The sequence below is a fragment of the Pongo pygmaeus genome, chromosome 15 (assembly GCF_028885625.2).
Source record: "Pongo pygmaeus isolate AG05252 chromosome 15, NHGRI_mPonPyg2-v2.0_pri, whole genome shotgun sequence".
Classification (NCBI taxonomy): Eukaryota; Metazoa; Chordata; class Mammalia; order Primates; family Hominidae; genus Pongo; species Pongo pygmaeus.
The window spans coordinates 105,891,360-105,906,618 of NC_072388.2; the positions used below are offsets into that span (position 1 = coordinate 105,891,360).

Sequence of the window (15,259 nt, forward strand, 5' to 3'; positions counted from 1 at the left end):
TCAGTGCCCTCCTCTCTGGTGTCCTGAGTGCCCCCTGGTGCTTCTGAGTGCTCCTTGGTGTCCTGAGCTCCCCCTGGTGCTCCTGAGCAACCCCTGTTGTCCTGATCGCTCCCTCTTGGTTCTGAGCGTCTCCTGGTGTCCTGAACGCCCCATGTTGGTTCTGAGCACCCCCTGGTAGTTCCGAACACCCCCTGGTGTCCTAAGGGCCACCTGGTGGTTCTGAGCGTCCCCTATTGTTGTAAGCACCCTCTGGTGTCCCGACCACCCCCCGGTGGTTCTGAGCACCCCCTGGTGTCATGAGCGCACCCTGGTGGTTCTGAGCGCACCCTGGTGTCCTGAGTGTCCCCTGGTGGTTCTGAGCACCTCCTGGTGTCCTGAGCGACCCCTGGTGGTTCTGAGCCCCCCCTGGTGGTTCTGAGCCCCCCTGGTGTCCTGAGCGCCATCTGTGATTCTGAGCACCCCTGCTAGCTCTGAGTGCAACTTGGTAGTGATGAGCAGCATCTACCACGCAGTTCCCTCCTGTCTCCCTGTAGAGGATTTGGCATCTGGGCTCACGCAGATGTTCCCTCTCCTGTGTCCCTCACAGTAATACTCGGCCTTGTCCTTGGCTTTCAGGTTGGTCATTTTAAGGTAGACTGCAGTTGAAAGGGTGTTGCTTGGGACTGTTAATTTACTTGAACCCATGGAAAGTAACTCTGAGAACTCCCACATGATCACTCACTGTTGTCACCTGCACTAATCTGTGTCATGAAACCTGCTGGACCAAGCTCATACTGTAGCCAGTAGAGGTGACATCAGAGGCTTTGCAGGAGGGTCTCAGCGAACCGCTGGGGTGTACAATTTTCCCCTCTGACTCCATCAGTAAACTTCACACAGGACTTCTACAAACACAGAGGAAATGGAAGAACGGCCCCATGTGGAGCAGCTGCAGCTGGACCTGATTCACAAGGGACGCTAATATTGAGGGTGATGAGAAGGGAAACCCAGATCAGTGCACACACCATGGTGTGGACACTGAGCAAGGGAACATACATGGGGTGGCTCCTCACCAGGGCCTGAAGGAAAAGGGGATGAGCTGCCTTTCATGAGGAGGGGAGGGGACACATTTCCATATCTTTCCTTTTGTGGCCATGGGTGCACTGCTCAGCATTGCTCATCCATCCTCTGTGTCTACATTTCAGGGAGGGCAGGATCAAAGGACTCCTGGGTCTGGATGCACAAGGTTAATCTGCTTATTACTCTTTTTTATTCTCTAGTATGGTCAGTGCTCAGGTATTTTCATAGTAGCAAACATTATCAAAAAGTATGTTCAGTGAGAACATAAAAATACATTTCCAGAGAAAAGGGATACCTTTCTCACAAAACAGTTCAATAGTGGATATATGTGCTTGTGTAAGGAAACAGTCAATGTGGAAATACACGTACTTATCTGATGGAAGAGTTCACATGGAGACATATTTGTTTGTCTGAGACAAGATTCCACATGAGGAAATGTCTGTTTTCTGAGGAAAGAGTAAATGTAAGGACCTATGTGGTAGTCTGAGGAAAGAGTCCATGTGGGGACATGTGTGTTTGTCTGAAGGAAGAATCCACATGAGTAAAGGTGTGTTTGTCTGACAGAAGAGTCCCCATGTTGACAGGTGTGTGTACCCATCTGAGGGTAAGTGCCCATTCAGGGACGGTGTATGCCTGAAGTGTGCTGAAGCTTGTAGAAAGTCTTTCTCAACCAAGGAAAGAAAAGAATCCTATAGGTTATTTGCTTGAAGAAGGAAAAAAACCTGGATCGCCTAAAAAATTCATTTTTTTATTAAAGGTCTTTAGTGAATGGTAACATCTTATATGCAAATGAGGAAAATTACTTCATTCTTTGTTGCATGCGTATCGTGATATCCCCACCCTCACCAAATAAGTTATTAGAAAATTTTATACAGTCTGCATTTAATCCTGAGGTTAATGAACTGACAAATTTTTTTTCACAAAAATTGTATATATTTAGGTTTATATTTTCTGTCACAAAAGTATGAGCTTAGCCAAATTAATCGTGTCATTCATGTCTCAACCATTGTATATCACTAAAAATAATTTCGCACTTGTTAAACAGTGCCATTTTTACTTATTTTATACCCACTCTCTAAATTCCTTGAATATCCTCTATATGTTTACCTGACTATAGTTTTGGCTTCGAAAGAATTTCAAATAAATGACGTTATACATTGTCATTGAAATGACTTCACTGAGGAAAGTGGAAAATGAAACGGCTGACCTAAGCACCTTTAAAAATGAGGAAATTCTATAAGTTTAAAGTGTAAAGAAACTGTACATAAGGACCCTGTTCTAGTAGATAAACATGTTTTCCACAGGGGTACAGCTTTACATTTCTGATACTGCTGGGCATGTCCTGAAATTGTGCAGCTAAGTAATCAAATGGCGTATGGTGGAATGGGGGGTTCCTCACTTAGCCGTGGGTGCTTATGGAGAGTCAAGGAAGGAAGGCTAGAAAGGTCCATGTGGCAGCATAGTTGGGTGGAGAGACCAGTGTGTGCTCAGTTTTAATGTAATCAAGTTACAGAAGATTAGATACATAAACAGTTTCGATGTGTCCATAAACATGGGTTCATATAAACATGCACATATACTAGGCCAATTGGTTGGGATGTCCTAGAAGTACTTATACCACATTAACGACACACATACCCAGTACCATATTTTTAAATTTTAATACTATTCTTTAACATCAGAAACAAGCAGTCTTTAGAAAAATGGCTGATTCTATGTACAAAAAAGGTAACGTAGAAAAGAAGCTTAGAATTTATTGTAATACTTGGAAACAGGGAAATGCTTTTAAAAAAAGATGAAGTGTGCTGTAAGGATGCAGGATTCAAATTAAATGAGCTCCCAGCACCTAATAAAGCTGTGGTGATTTGAACAATCAAACGAATAATGTAGCAAGGATCTTCTTCAGAGTATGAAATAGACATCCATAAACCAATACGAACATCCATAGACGACTAAATAAAGAAATAATGGGAAGGACACATCTCCTTACAGAAGTATTCCAAATATCTCAGGTGGATAGTCCTCCAATCAGATAGGGAAGGTTAAATACTCATGAGTTGATGGCGTCCTGAGATTAGAGACATGGAAAAAATAATCACTATTAGTGTATTTTATAATAAGATTTCAGATATAATGCCAAAGACATCATCTTTAAATGAATAAAAATTTACATGTTTTTAATCTAAATTTGTACGAACACACACACACACACACACATTTTTCTGCAATACACAGTGATTAGGGAGTAAAAGACAACCGCAGACTTGGAGAAAAAAATTCCAAGTCGCATATTTGTTAAATGACTTTTATAATCAATATGCAAGCATACTTTCAACTTATAAAAATGCAGTTAAAAATGAACCAAATATCATGAGAGACATCTCACCAAAAATTATACAAATATTGTTAAATATGAATTTTTTTAGGGACATATGCATTTAAATAAAGATTAGGTAACATTACTCACCTATTAGAATGGTTAAAACACACAATACTCTTAATGATAAATGGGAACTTGAATGAGGAAAACCGAGAATTATCATGCATTGATGGTGGGAATTCAAAATGCACAAAATAAGATTCTTTTTGGCATTTTTTAAAAATAGAGATAAAAGTAGAGTAAAAATGTGAACTTGTGTCTGTGTTTTAAAGTATTTACAACACTGATTCAGAAATTGATGTTTACAAAGATACGTTCAGAAGATGTCTATATCAGCTTTATTAATTGGATTCATATTCCAATGCCTGAAATAGCTTACAGAATAAATGTTGTATGAAAAATCTCTCAAATAATTAAAATTTCTCAAATACACATTTATGTTGTTCTTTTTCTTTAATGACTTAATGTCATTTTCTAAGAAAATCTTCAATCTCATAATCTTTGTCATCCCCTCCATGCTAGTACAGCTGCCTCCTTCCTGGGGTTTCTGAAACACTCAGGATGTGGGTTTTCACACTGTGTCTGCCGCACAGTAATACACGGCCATGTCCTCGGATCTCAGGCTGCTCAGCTCCATGTAGGCTGCGCTCGTGGACGTGTCCCCGGTAATGGTGACTCTTCCCTGGAACTTCTGTGCGTAGTTTGTGTTACCACTGCCAACGATGATCCATCCTATCCACTCAAGGCCTTGTCCAGGAGCCTGTCGCACCCACTGCATAGCAGAGCTAGTAAAGGTGTATCCAGAAGCCTTGCAGGAGACCTTCACTGTGGACCCGGGCTTCTTCACCTCAGGCCCAGATTGCACCAGCTGGACCTGGGAGTGGGCACCTGTGGAGAGAACACAGGAGTGGGTGAAAGCCACCTTGACTGGAATCAATCTCCTCCTCATTGCTGGGACTTGGCAGCCCCTTACCAGTCGCTGCTGCCACCAAGAAGAGGATCCTCCAAATCCAGTCCATGGTGAGGAGCTGTGCTGTCTGGGGCTTCTCTAGCTGAGGGATGTGGTTTCTGGGTGATGCTCCCAGAGCTGACAAATATTCATATTTACCTCAGTGGATCTCAGGTTATTTGCATATTCATGAGTCAGAGCATTTCATAGCTGAAGACCCTGATTCAGGATAAGAAAGGGAAGGTAAATGACACATCAGCCTTACAAGGGTGGGATGCTGATGCTTCAAGCCCTAATCCTCCTTGAGGAAATGCATGCCCTGCTCCATTTACAAACTTTTGGTGGCCAGACATCCTTTCACTGAAGACCAAGCACCCAGTGGACATGCTCCTCACTGTGAACCTATATTTGACTAGCGAATAGACCACCTGGATGATTTCTGGAACCATCACTCTCTATGACACTGAGAAGGTGCCTTGATCCCATCCTAGTCCCATCAGGCACCAGCACAGCTCACTGGTGACTCTGAGAAAGTGACTGCTGATGTCCCACGTGAGTGTCCAGCATGTCCCCCTGAGATCATCTGGGCGCTCCTGAGACAGTGTCTCCAGCACCTGCCTGGCATCCTGATCCACCAAGATCTTCAATAGAAACACTCTTGGTTTACAGATTTGCCCTGTGATGCGTAATTAGAGCTGAATTTCTCATCTCATGGACAATAGGCATCAGAAGATGTAAGAGAAGTGGGTTTCTGATGAACTCATTGCTCCCAAAATAATCGTCAAGGAATTTGTGTTTTGGGTAAGTTTGGGTTTTATTTCCTACTGCATTTAATAGAATTTCATGAACTGTTTACATACTTTCAGTTCATATCCATAGATCCTCATCTTTCCATGTTGATTTCTGACTCACTAGGTCTGTGCACCTGCCACACTCTCAGATCCACCACTGCCCTGTCACTCACACAATGTAGGCAACATTACTTAACACTGAAATCTGAATTTTTAATTCATAGGAATATAGTGACTCCCACAATTCTGTATCCTTTCAATTAGTAAAACCATTCCTATCCTTTATACCCTCACTATTAGGATACTTACAGTCCTTGGAACCCACTTTAAAAAATAGTTCTGGTTGCCTTAAGTTATATGAATGGTTCTGATGTAACAGGATATTTAAAGACATATCAGCAACTTCTTGAACACTTAGGATTTTTTTTGTTGCCAAAGGAAGACACAGGTGCTGAGAGGGAACCTCACCCCCAGCCTCCTGTGCACCGCTCCGGGGATGAAACCTGTGCCAGGTGACTTCTGCGCGCCCCCTCCAGCTCAGCCCTTGCCTTGCGAGGAAGTTCCTGTGGGGCTCACAAAGCATCTTCCCCCAGCTTCCCTAGCCTAACATGAAATGGCTTTGTTCTGGTTTAGAATACTCCTTCAGTGACAGCATACGCTGCTGACACCATCTCTTGAAAGAATTGATTAGCTTTGCTAAATCTAATGAACTCTATAAGGAAACTCAAAGCAAGGATGCTATGACACAGGAGGGAGCCCCTTCTCTGAAGCTCCAGTTGCACTGAATCAGTGGACAATGAATCCAAAATCTTCCAGGAGATGTGGATGTGCCTTGTTTCTTGCAGTTGAATGTTGCATTTGAGATTTCCAGCAGGTGGAGATGCTTTCAGATGAGAGCACACTTCATATCCACTATTCCAATAACACACGTTTTCCCTTCCTTCTAGTGCCTCACCTGTAGAAAGTGCCTCCTACACTGACACTAGGCTGAGGTATCTGACTTTTTTCTCCTAGAGATCTAAAGCAAACAGGATACAAGTGGAGACTTCAGAAATGCATGCAGGTTGTTATTTTCTTTGTCTCAGCTAAGAACCTTGCAAAGTCTTCATGATAAAAGAAGCTGAGGTGAACGAGGGAGTTTCCAAGATCTTGTTTTTAAAAATGTTGAAGCCAGAGGCTTCATGTTGCTCTACTATCCTTGTCTAACTCTCTGCCATTTCTTTTTTAGTGTCCCTATGTTCTCCTCAGAGTCTGTGCATTGCCACACACTCATATTTAATCCAGACCATCATCCTGGTTAGAAAGGATTGTGCAGTGCAGGTCAGCACTGCCTGTTCTGACCATGGAAACCTAGAGACTCGATCAGCTTCCTCTTCTGGGTTGTGACTTTGACCAGGCGTTTCCAGGGGAAAAGCTGAATTTTCATCTTTACTCTTTTTTGTGGTTTCAGGATCCCTGGACTATTTGTTTACATCTTACCCTATTGGCTAATTTTACTCATTTGTATAATAATGGAGGAAGTGGGGAGGGATCTGGAATGGGCTGATTTTTCTTCTGGAAAAGTTCTTCCCTGTAGGATCTTTTGGAGAAGTCTCCTGGTATACTGGTATATTTTTCAGTAATTAAACTTCCCCAATTCTGACCCATAGGAAACATATTTGGATTGTATTTTTTAGATTCTTGAGATTTCTGGAGGGAAATTCCAGAAGACTGAGGAGCGTGTGGCTCTCTGGAACTGTCATTTCACCGTAGTCCACATCTGTCTTGCAGATGTCTATAGTGCTAACCATGTAAGTGCCTTCAACAGCTTGTGGCTTCTGCAGCTTCTCTTCCAGTTAAGCAACTGTCAACTGCCATTCTGGACATGCCCATCTCTCCAGTTTTTGGAGTGGTAATTTAAAAAATGGAATTTCATTCATTTGATGAATTCTAAAATGTATTGAAGATCAGATTTTGCAGATGATTCTTGGTGTAAGAATGAGGGTGATGACTTCTGTAATCTTTACATTTTGGAGCAAAGACCAAAAGTACAACCAAAGGTCCCCTTCATGTGTTACTGGCGGCAGGATTCTAATCTGATTACATAGATGTGGCACCCGGTCTCACAGAAATGAACAGGCAAGGAAACAGAGAAAGGATATGGCACAACGCTTATGAAAAATTCTCTGCAGTTGTAAGTTTCTCGTGAGGAAGCAGAAATTGTGAAAGTGAAGCAGTGTGACTGGTCATGTCTCAGGTGATGTTGTGTTCTGGAAAGTATCTCCAGTCCTGGGCTGGATCTAGTAGATGCACTCAGGCACCCAAGCCTGAAACAGGGACTCTTATTCCTTAAACAGAAGACATTCCAATGAGAAAGCTGTTCTCAGGTGAGTAGCAGAGCATGGAGGAGGAGATGGAGGTATCCTTGGCTTTCCAGAATTGCTGAAACTTGAAGACCAAGGCCAGGAGAGATAAGACCTTTCCCAGAGAAGCAAAAACTAAAGGAGTTCTTCAACGCTGGGCCTGCCTTAAATACCAATCTGTGCAAATTTATAAAGTTGAAGACATAGAGTAATGTTGGTGTGGTTTTCTGTGGCATACTTAGGAGACAGCAGAAGATGCTCAGTGGTCAGTCTGCATCCAACTGGTACTCATTGTCCATTAGTTATGTCCTAATAAAAGGTAAAAGACAAATTCTGTGACAAAGCCCCCAGGGCTTCTTTAAAAGACCTTGCCTAGAAATTGGCCAACAGGGACATGACAAGTTTTTAAATCAGAACTACTATATTTTTGCCTACTTGATGTGGAAATCTGAGAGATGTGCCCAGCCTCAGGGGGCTGATTCTCCACTCAGGGGACAGCGCTAACAGAGTTATGTGGTATTAGTCTGTGCGGATCTTCATAAGAAGACAATAAGGAGTGGGTGGCTTAAACAACAAATATTGATTTTCTGAAAATTCTGCAGTCTGAATGTTGAAGATCAATGTGCTGGCAGGGTTGGTTCTTGGCGCAGCTTCTTCCTGGTTTCTACTGGGCCACCTTCTAGTGCATGACGTCTCCACATGGCCTCTTCTATGCCTGCACGTGAAAAGTGAGAGGTCTCTTGTGTCTCTTCCTCTTCTTATAAAGACAACACGTCTATTTCATTAGGGTCTTACACTTATGACCACATTTAACCTTAATTATTTCATTAAAATTCCAATATAGATCTATCGATTTTAAGGTTTCAGCATATGAATTTCAAAGAGGGCACAATTCAGTTGATGACACAAATGAAGAGATGGTGAGAAGGGTTAGAATATATATTTTTTAATCAGTAAGCTATAATGGGCCATGCAGGAACTTGTAGGAAAGTTCCTAGTAATTGGTGAAACTTCAACTACAGACGAAAATTTGTCTTCCTCATTTCTTTCCTGGCACAAGAATGTGAGGAAGCAGAACCACAGATAATAAAGAAAGAGGAGCCCTGGGGACAGCGAGGTGTTGGCGAGGAGGGAGACCACAGAGCAGACGAGGAAGCCCCGCCCTCCCTGCACCTGCTCCTGACCCGGCCTCCAGCTCTGTGGGCCCCGCGCGCCCCCTGCTGGTCGTGAGCAGCACCTGCGTCCGCCCCCTCCGCCTCCCCGCAGGGAGGTTTTTGTCTGGGCTCACACTCACCTCCCCTCACTGTGTATCTCACACAGTAATACACGGCCGTGTCCGCGGAGGTCACAGAGCTCAGCTTCAGGGAGAACTGGTTCTTGGACGTGTCTACTGACATAGTGACTCGACTCTTGAGGGAGGGGTTGTAGTTGGTGCTCCCACTGGAATAGATATATCCAATCCACTCCAGTCCCTTCCCTGGTGGCTGCCGGATCCAGCCCCAGTAGTAACTACTGATGGAGCCACCAGAGACAGCGCAGGTGAGGGACAGGGTCTCCGAAGGCTTCACCAGTCCTGGGCCCGACTCCTGCAGCTGCACTTGGGACAGGACCCCTGTGAACAGAGAGACCCACAGTGAGCCCTGGGCTCAGAGGCACCTCCCACATCTTCATGTCTGGATCCCTGAGACACTCACATCTGGGAGCTGCCCCCAGGAGAAGGAAGAACCACAGATGTTTCATGTTCTTGCACAGGAGGTCCAGGACTCTCAGAAAGTATTTCCCGTGTGAGCTGGATCCTGAATTTAAGGAAACATGTGGTGGTTTCCTGTGGGTGCTTAAGTAAGGATTTGCATGTGGGTGGTGCCTTTGTATGGACAGGTGAAAAAGGAGGAGGGAGGCCCCAGTCCTTTGGGCTCGCCCTGGGAGTAGGATGCTGGCTGTGCCCTTTGAGAACTCAGTTCTCTTCCTGGGGCCTCCCCTCAGGAAGAGAGATGAATTTTTATTTACAGAGAATAATTCATAGGCTTGTAGACATTTATGTGGGTGTGTACAGGATTGCTAAGATAAGCTTATACACAGAACAGAAAGAATTATATTACATGGAAAGAAAAACAAAGAGCTTCTGAACTTGTAGGTATTGTTTGCCACAAATGTGTGAGATCACTAGATCATGTTATGATGGTGGAGGTAAAACTTCCCAACCTTGTCATGGAGACAAAATACAAAAGAGTAAAGTTTCAGGTGAGATTCCTTTGAAAAATACCAGTAATGAGCAGCCCAAAAAAATGAACCATTATGGAAAGAGTGCTAAGAATTGGGGTTTGAGAACCTCTGCCTAGATTTCAGAAGATGTATGAAAACACATGGATGTCCACTCATAAGTTTGCTGCAATGGTGGATCAGTCATGGAGAACCTCTGCCGCAGCAGTGAAGAAGGGAAATATAAGGCCAGAGCTCCCACACAGAGTCCTTACTGGGGCACTACCTAGTGGAGCTGTGAGAAGAGGGCTGCTATCCTGCAGACCCTGGAATGGTAGATCCACTGACAGTTTGCACTTTGTGCCTGGAAAAGCCACAGACACTGAACACCCGCCTGTGAAAGCAGCCAGGAGGGAGGCTGTACCCTGCAAAGCCACAGGGGTGGAGCTGCCCAAGACCATCGGGACTCAGCTGTTGCATCAACATGTCCTGGGTGTGAGAAAGGGTGTTACAGGTGATCATTGTGGAGCTTTATGATTTGACTGCCCTGCAGGACTTTGGACTTGCATGGGGCCTTTTTGTTATGGCTAATTTCTGTGATTTGGAATGGGTGTGTTTACCCAATGCTTGAAAGTTGCTTTTGAATTTACAGGCTCATAAGTGGAAGGCACTTGCCTTGTCTCAGATGAAACTTTGTACTGTAGACTTCTGAGTTAATGATGAAATGAGTTTATACTTTGGGGAGCTGTTGGGAAGGCATGATTGGTTTTGAAATGTGAGGAGATGAGATTTGGGAGGGAACCTGGGGTGGAATGATATGGGTCAGATGTGTCCCCACTCAAATCTCATCTTGATGTGTAACTCTCATAATTCTCAATGTTGTGGGAGGGACCAGTGGGAGGTGACTGAATTATGGGAGTGGGTCTCTCCTGCACTGTTCTCTTAATAGTGAATGAGTCTCATGAGATCTGATGGTTTTAAAAAGGGGAGACCCCAGCACAAGCTCTCTTCTCTTGTCTGCCACCATGTCAGATGTGCCTTTCACCTTCCACCATGGTGGTGAGGCCTTGGTAGCCACGTGGAACTGTAAGTCCAATAAAACTCTTTCTACTGTAAGTTTCCCAGTCTCTGGTATGTCTTTATCAGCAGCGTGAAAACAGACAAACACAGTCAGATGTGCACTACTCAAGGTCTCTGCACATGGAGGAAAAACAGGGAAATTGAAAATGCATTTTCTTGCTTTGATGAAAAATACCTGTAGAAAACACAACCCTGTGCCAAGACGTCATGCAGAATTCAGAAATATTGGAAGTGGAATAAATGTGAAAATTACAATCATGTGTAGATGCACATTTGTTCATTTATCTTCAAATGAAATAAAGTAAAAGCAGGTGTTCTGTGTAAAAATCCACAAAGAGCATGTTGACGTTGAGAATACACCCCTCTCCCAGCCTCTAAAGGTGAGAAAATGCACCTGGATCAGGGGTCAAGCTGCTGCTTTGTGACGTCTGTGGTATGGCTTGTGCTGAAGCCCAGGTGCTGTGGTCAACTCTAATGAAAGGAAGGACTCTTCAATGGTTTTGAGGCAGAGCCATTGCTGGAGTCATTGGGGCCCCCTGTGGGGTATTTTCCTCAGGACAGTGATCAATGAGATCAAGGCAGGTCATTTCTACCCCCAAAGTGACAGTCAGGCTTCTGCAGGGTGAGGATATGTCCTCCTGTTACAAAATAAAAGATACAAAGTTGGGGAGACATTTTGCAGTCAGAGACGACATCAAATGTTATTACAGAATTTGAAATCTCGAGAAGGTCCCTGGGGTAATTTGCTAACAAGGCAACCTTAGTCCATGACAGGAAACCCAGGCTTACACCACCTGCACTTGGCCCTGGGGACACCCCAGTACACAGTGTCCCAGGCTTTCCCTGGTTGTCCCCGGTATCCCGCAGGGAGGTTTGTGTCTGGGCTCACACTGACTTCTCACTGCATCTTTCACACAGTAATACACAGCCGTGTCCTCGGCTCTCAGGCTGCTCATTCGCAGATACAGTGAATTCTGGGTATTGTCTCTGGAGATGGTGAATCGGCCCTTCACAGAGTCTGGGTAGAGTTTGGTACCACCACTTGTACTAATAACTGAGACCCACTCCAAACCCTTTCCTGGAGCCTGGCGGACCCAGTCATAGCATAGCTACTGAAGGTAAATCCAGAGGCTGCACAGGAGAGTCTCAGGGACACCCCAGGCTGTACCAAGCGTTGCCCAGACTCCACCAGCTGCACTTCACACTGGACACCTGCAAAAACAGAGACACCCTGGTCAGAAACTGCCACACATACCCACTGTTTCTGTCACTTATGTCCAATCACACTCAGTGTCTCTCATTCTCCATAAATCATCTTTTAAAATTGCAACAAGGAAAACCCAGTTCAGCCCAGACTCCATGGTGCGTCTTCTGTGTTCAGTGTTCATGACCAAGTGGAGACAGCTGGGAATCCTGGGGCTGGGGCTCCTCTCCCAGAGCTGCAGGGTCAGGATTTGGCTGGTTTTCAACAGCAGAGGGAGGGCCCTATTTGCTTTTCTTCTACTATATAGAGAGCTCTGGGGTGGGAACCCTGAGGAGATGGCAGACCCCAGATAAAATGACATGGCCCCACAGGAGTTGGGTGACAATTATGGTATTTGGAAAGTACACTGTCTTATTAGGAAATTTTGTTGTGATAAATATTTGCACTATTTTATCTTTTGTATATTTGTGTAAATTATGTTCTGTAGGAGTCAATGGTTTCTCCATTTACATATGTGGAAGTCAACCCACACATTGAGGAGGGGCTAAGTGTGTGTCTACGAGCTCATGTCTGGGATGAGTGAGTCCCGGTATCTGGGCCTGTGATTCCTCATCACTGTTACTCCCTGAACCAAATCTTGGTAAGAATTGGACATACCTCTTATACTTTGTGTAACCCACTTCCTGTACTGAGAATGTGTGTGATTTTGGTGCACTGTACCATTCACCTAAAAATAAGGAGGGAACTAGGGTTCAGGAGTTAAATTCTCAGACATTTCTGACATTCAATATATATATTTTCTATCTTTATACCACCCTTTCTTTGTCTAATTTTTCATTTGTCTGCTTGCAATAAATTTTGTGAGTGTTAACTGGCAGATAATAGACCTCACATATTTAAAGTGTGCAATTGATCAACATGATGTAAGGCATCATTACGAAGCTGGACAAGTGAATTCCCCTCAACATTTTCTCTTGTTCTTCTGTATGTTTCCTCCTTTCCCCTTCCTTTCATCTACCCTTTTTCCAGGTAAGTACTGATCTTCTGGATATTACTTTAGATTCTTTTTCATTTAAAAGAAATTTCATAAATGGAGTAATATGGTACATATTCTTATTTGTCTGGCTTATTTTACTTGGCATAAACACTCAGATATTTTTCTTTGTTGTTCTGTGTACCAGAAACATATTTATTATAAGTGATGAGTAGTGTTCCAGTGAACACATTTACCATAATATTTTTTTTTTGGGCAGCTGAAAAATGTTTGGATTCTTTTATTATTCTAGGTTTTACTTAAAAATATGCTGCTCAGCTTAAAAATGTACATAAATTTTCTCCCATTCTGTAGGTTGCCTGTTCACTCTGATGGTAGTTGCTTTTGCTGGGCTAAAGCTCTTTAGTTTAGTTAGATCCCATTTGTCAATTTTGGCTTTTGTTGTCACTGCTTTGGTGTTTTAGACAAGAAGTCCTTGCCCATGACTATGTCCTGAATGGTATTGCCTAGGTTTTCTTCTAGGATTTTTATGGTTTTAGGTCTAAAATGTAAGGGATAATATCCAGAATCTACAATGAACTCAAACAAATTTACAAGAAAAAAACAAACAACCTCATCAAAAAGTGGGTGAAGGATATGAACAGACACTTCTCAAAAGAAGACATTTATGCAGCCAAAAAACACAGGAAAAAATGCTCACCATCACTGGCCATCAGAGAAATGCAAATCAAAACCACAATGAGATACCATCTCACACCAGTTAGAATGGCAATCATTAAAAAGTCGGGAAACAACAGGTGCTGGAGAGGATGTGGAGAAATAGGAACACTTTTACACTGTTGGTGGGACTGTAAACTAGTTCATCCATTGTGGAAGTCAGTGTGGTGATTCCTCACGGATCTAGAACTAGAAATACCATTTGACCCAGCCATCCCATTACTGGGTATATACCCAAAGGATTATAAATCATGCTGTTATGAAGACACATGCACACGTATGTTTATTGCGACACTATTCACAATAGCAAAGACTTGGAACCAACCCAAATATCCAACAATGATAGACTGGATTAAGAAAATGTGGCACATATACACCATGGAATACTATGCAACCATACAAAATGATGAGTTCATGTCCTTTGTAGGGACATGGATGAAGCTGGAAACCATCATTCTCAGCAAACTATCGTAAGGACAAAAAACCAAACACCGCATGTTCTCACTCATAGGTGGGAATTGAACAATGAGAACACATGGACACAGGAAGGGGAACATCACACACTGGGGCCTGTTGTGGGGGTGGCGGGAGGGGGGAGGGATAGCATTAGGAGATATACCTAATGTAAATGAGGAGTTAATGGGTGCAGCACACCAACATGGCACATGTATCCATATGTAACAAACCTGCACATTGTATCCTGAAAACTTAAAGTATAATAAAAAAAAAAACCCCACCATCCACACTTTGCTCAGAAATCCCCTCAGCTAAGTTTTAAGGGTAACTTACTAATTAAAAAAAAGAAAATATTCATATTTAGCTCAGAACATTAAAAAACTTTGGAAAAAAATTCATCTTAAACCCTCCAAGTCTAATTAACTCTCTTCAGGGATGCCCATTTTTTTCTTGTTTTCCCATAGGATATGGCCCTTGCTTCTACCTCAGTCCAGTCCTTGTTTTCATATGCATGAGGCATCCAACCATCACATGCCCAGGAACATCTTGGAGGAATGTACCCTACCATCTGCCTCATTAGCCTTCAGGTGGGCAGTGGCCATTCCTTCAGCTGTTGTATGTGCTTTAGGGTTTTCCATTTAAACGTGCATTTCATCAGCCCCCAAATAAAATTCCTGGACCTTAAAAAGTGATGTGGTGTTGTGGGCTTTAAAAGCCAAATTTCGCTGAAAGTCTCTTCTGCCCTTGGTAATTGGGGAAGACTGGGAAGAAGGTAACAAAACTCAGACCCCATATAGCTCCTCATTTAGCAATGGATTCAGTGCAAATTTAGAATGTTGGAGACATAGAGTAATGTTGCTGTGGTTTTCTGTGATATAATAATGAGACAGCAGAAGATGGTCACTGGTCAGTTTCCATCCAGCTGGTACTCATTTTCCATTAGTTATGTCCTAATAAAGGATAAAAGACAACATTTGTGACAAAGCCCCAGGGCTTGTTTAAAAGACCTTGTCCCAACAGGGACATGACAGCTTTTATATGAGAGCTACTGTTTTTGCCTAATTCATGTGAAAATCTGAGAGATGTGCCCA

At 43.3% G+C, this 15,259-nt stretch overlaps 2 gene segments (V, D, J or C); both read right to left on the reverse strand.

The window, feature by feature from the left end:
• Positions 1-4,007: 4,007 nt before the first annotated feature.
• LOC129012424 (immunoglobulin heavy variable 1-58-like) lies at positions 4,008-4,455 on the reverse strand. The segment is given in 2 exon segments: positions 4,008-4,324; positions 4,410-4,455. Coding segments are annotated over 2 exon segments (363 nt in total).
• Positions 4,456-8,135: 3,680 nt separating this feature from the next.
• LOC129012421 (immunoglobulin heavy variable 4-59-like) lies at positions 8,136-9,314 on the reverse strand. The segment is given in 3 exon segments: positions 8,136-8,275; positions 8,756-9,130; positions 9,213-9,314. Coding segments are annotated over 3 exon segments (561 nt in total).
• Positions 9,315-15,259: the final 5,945 nt, after the last annotated feature.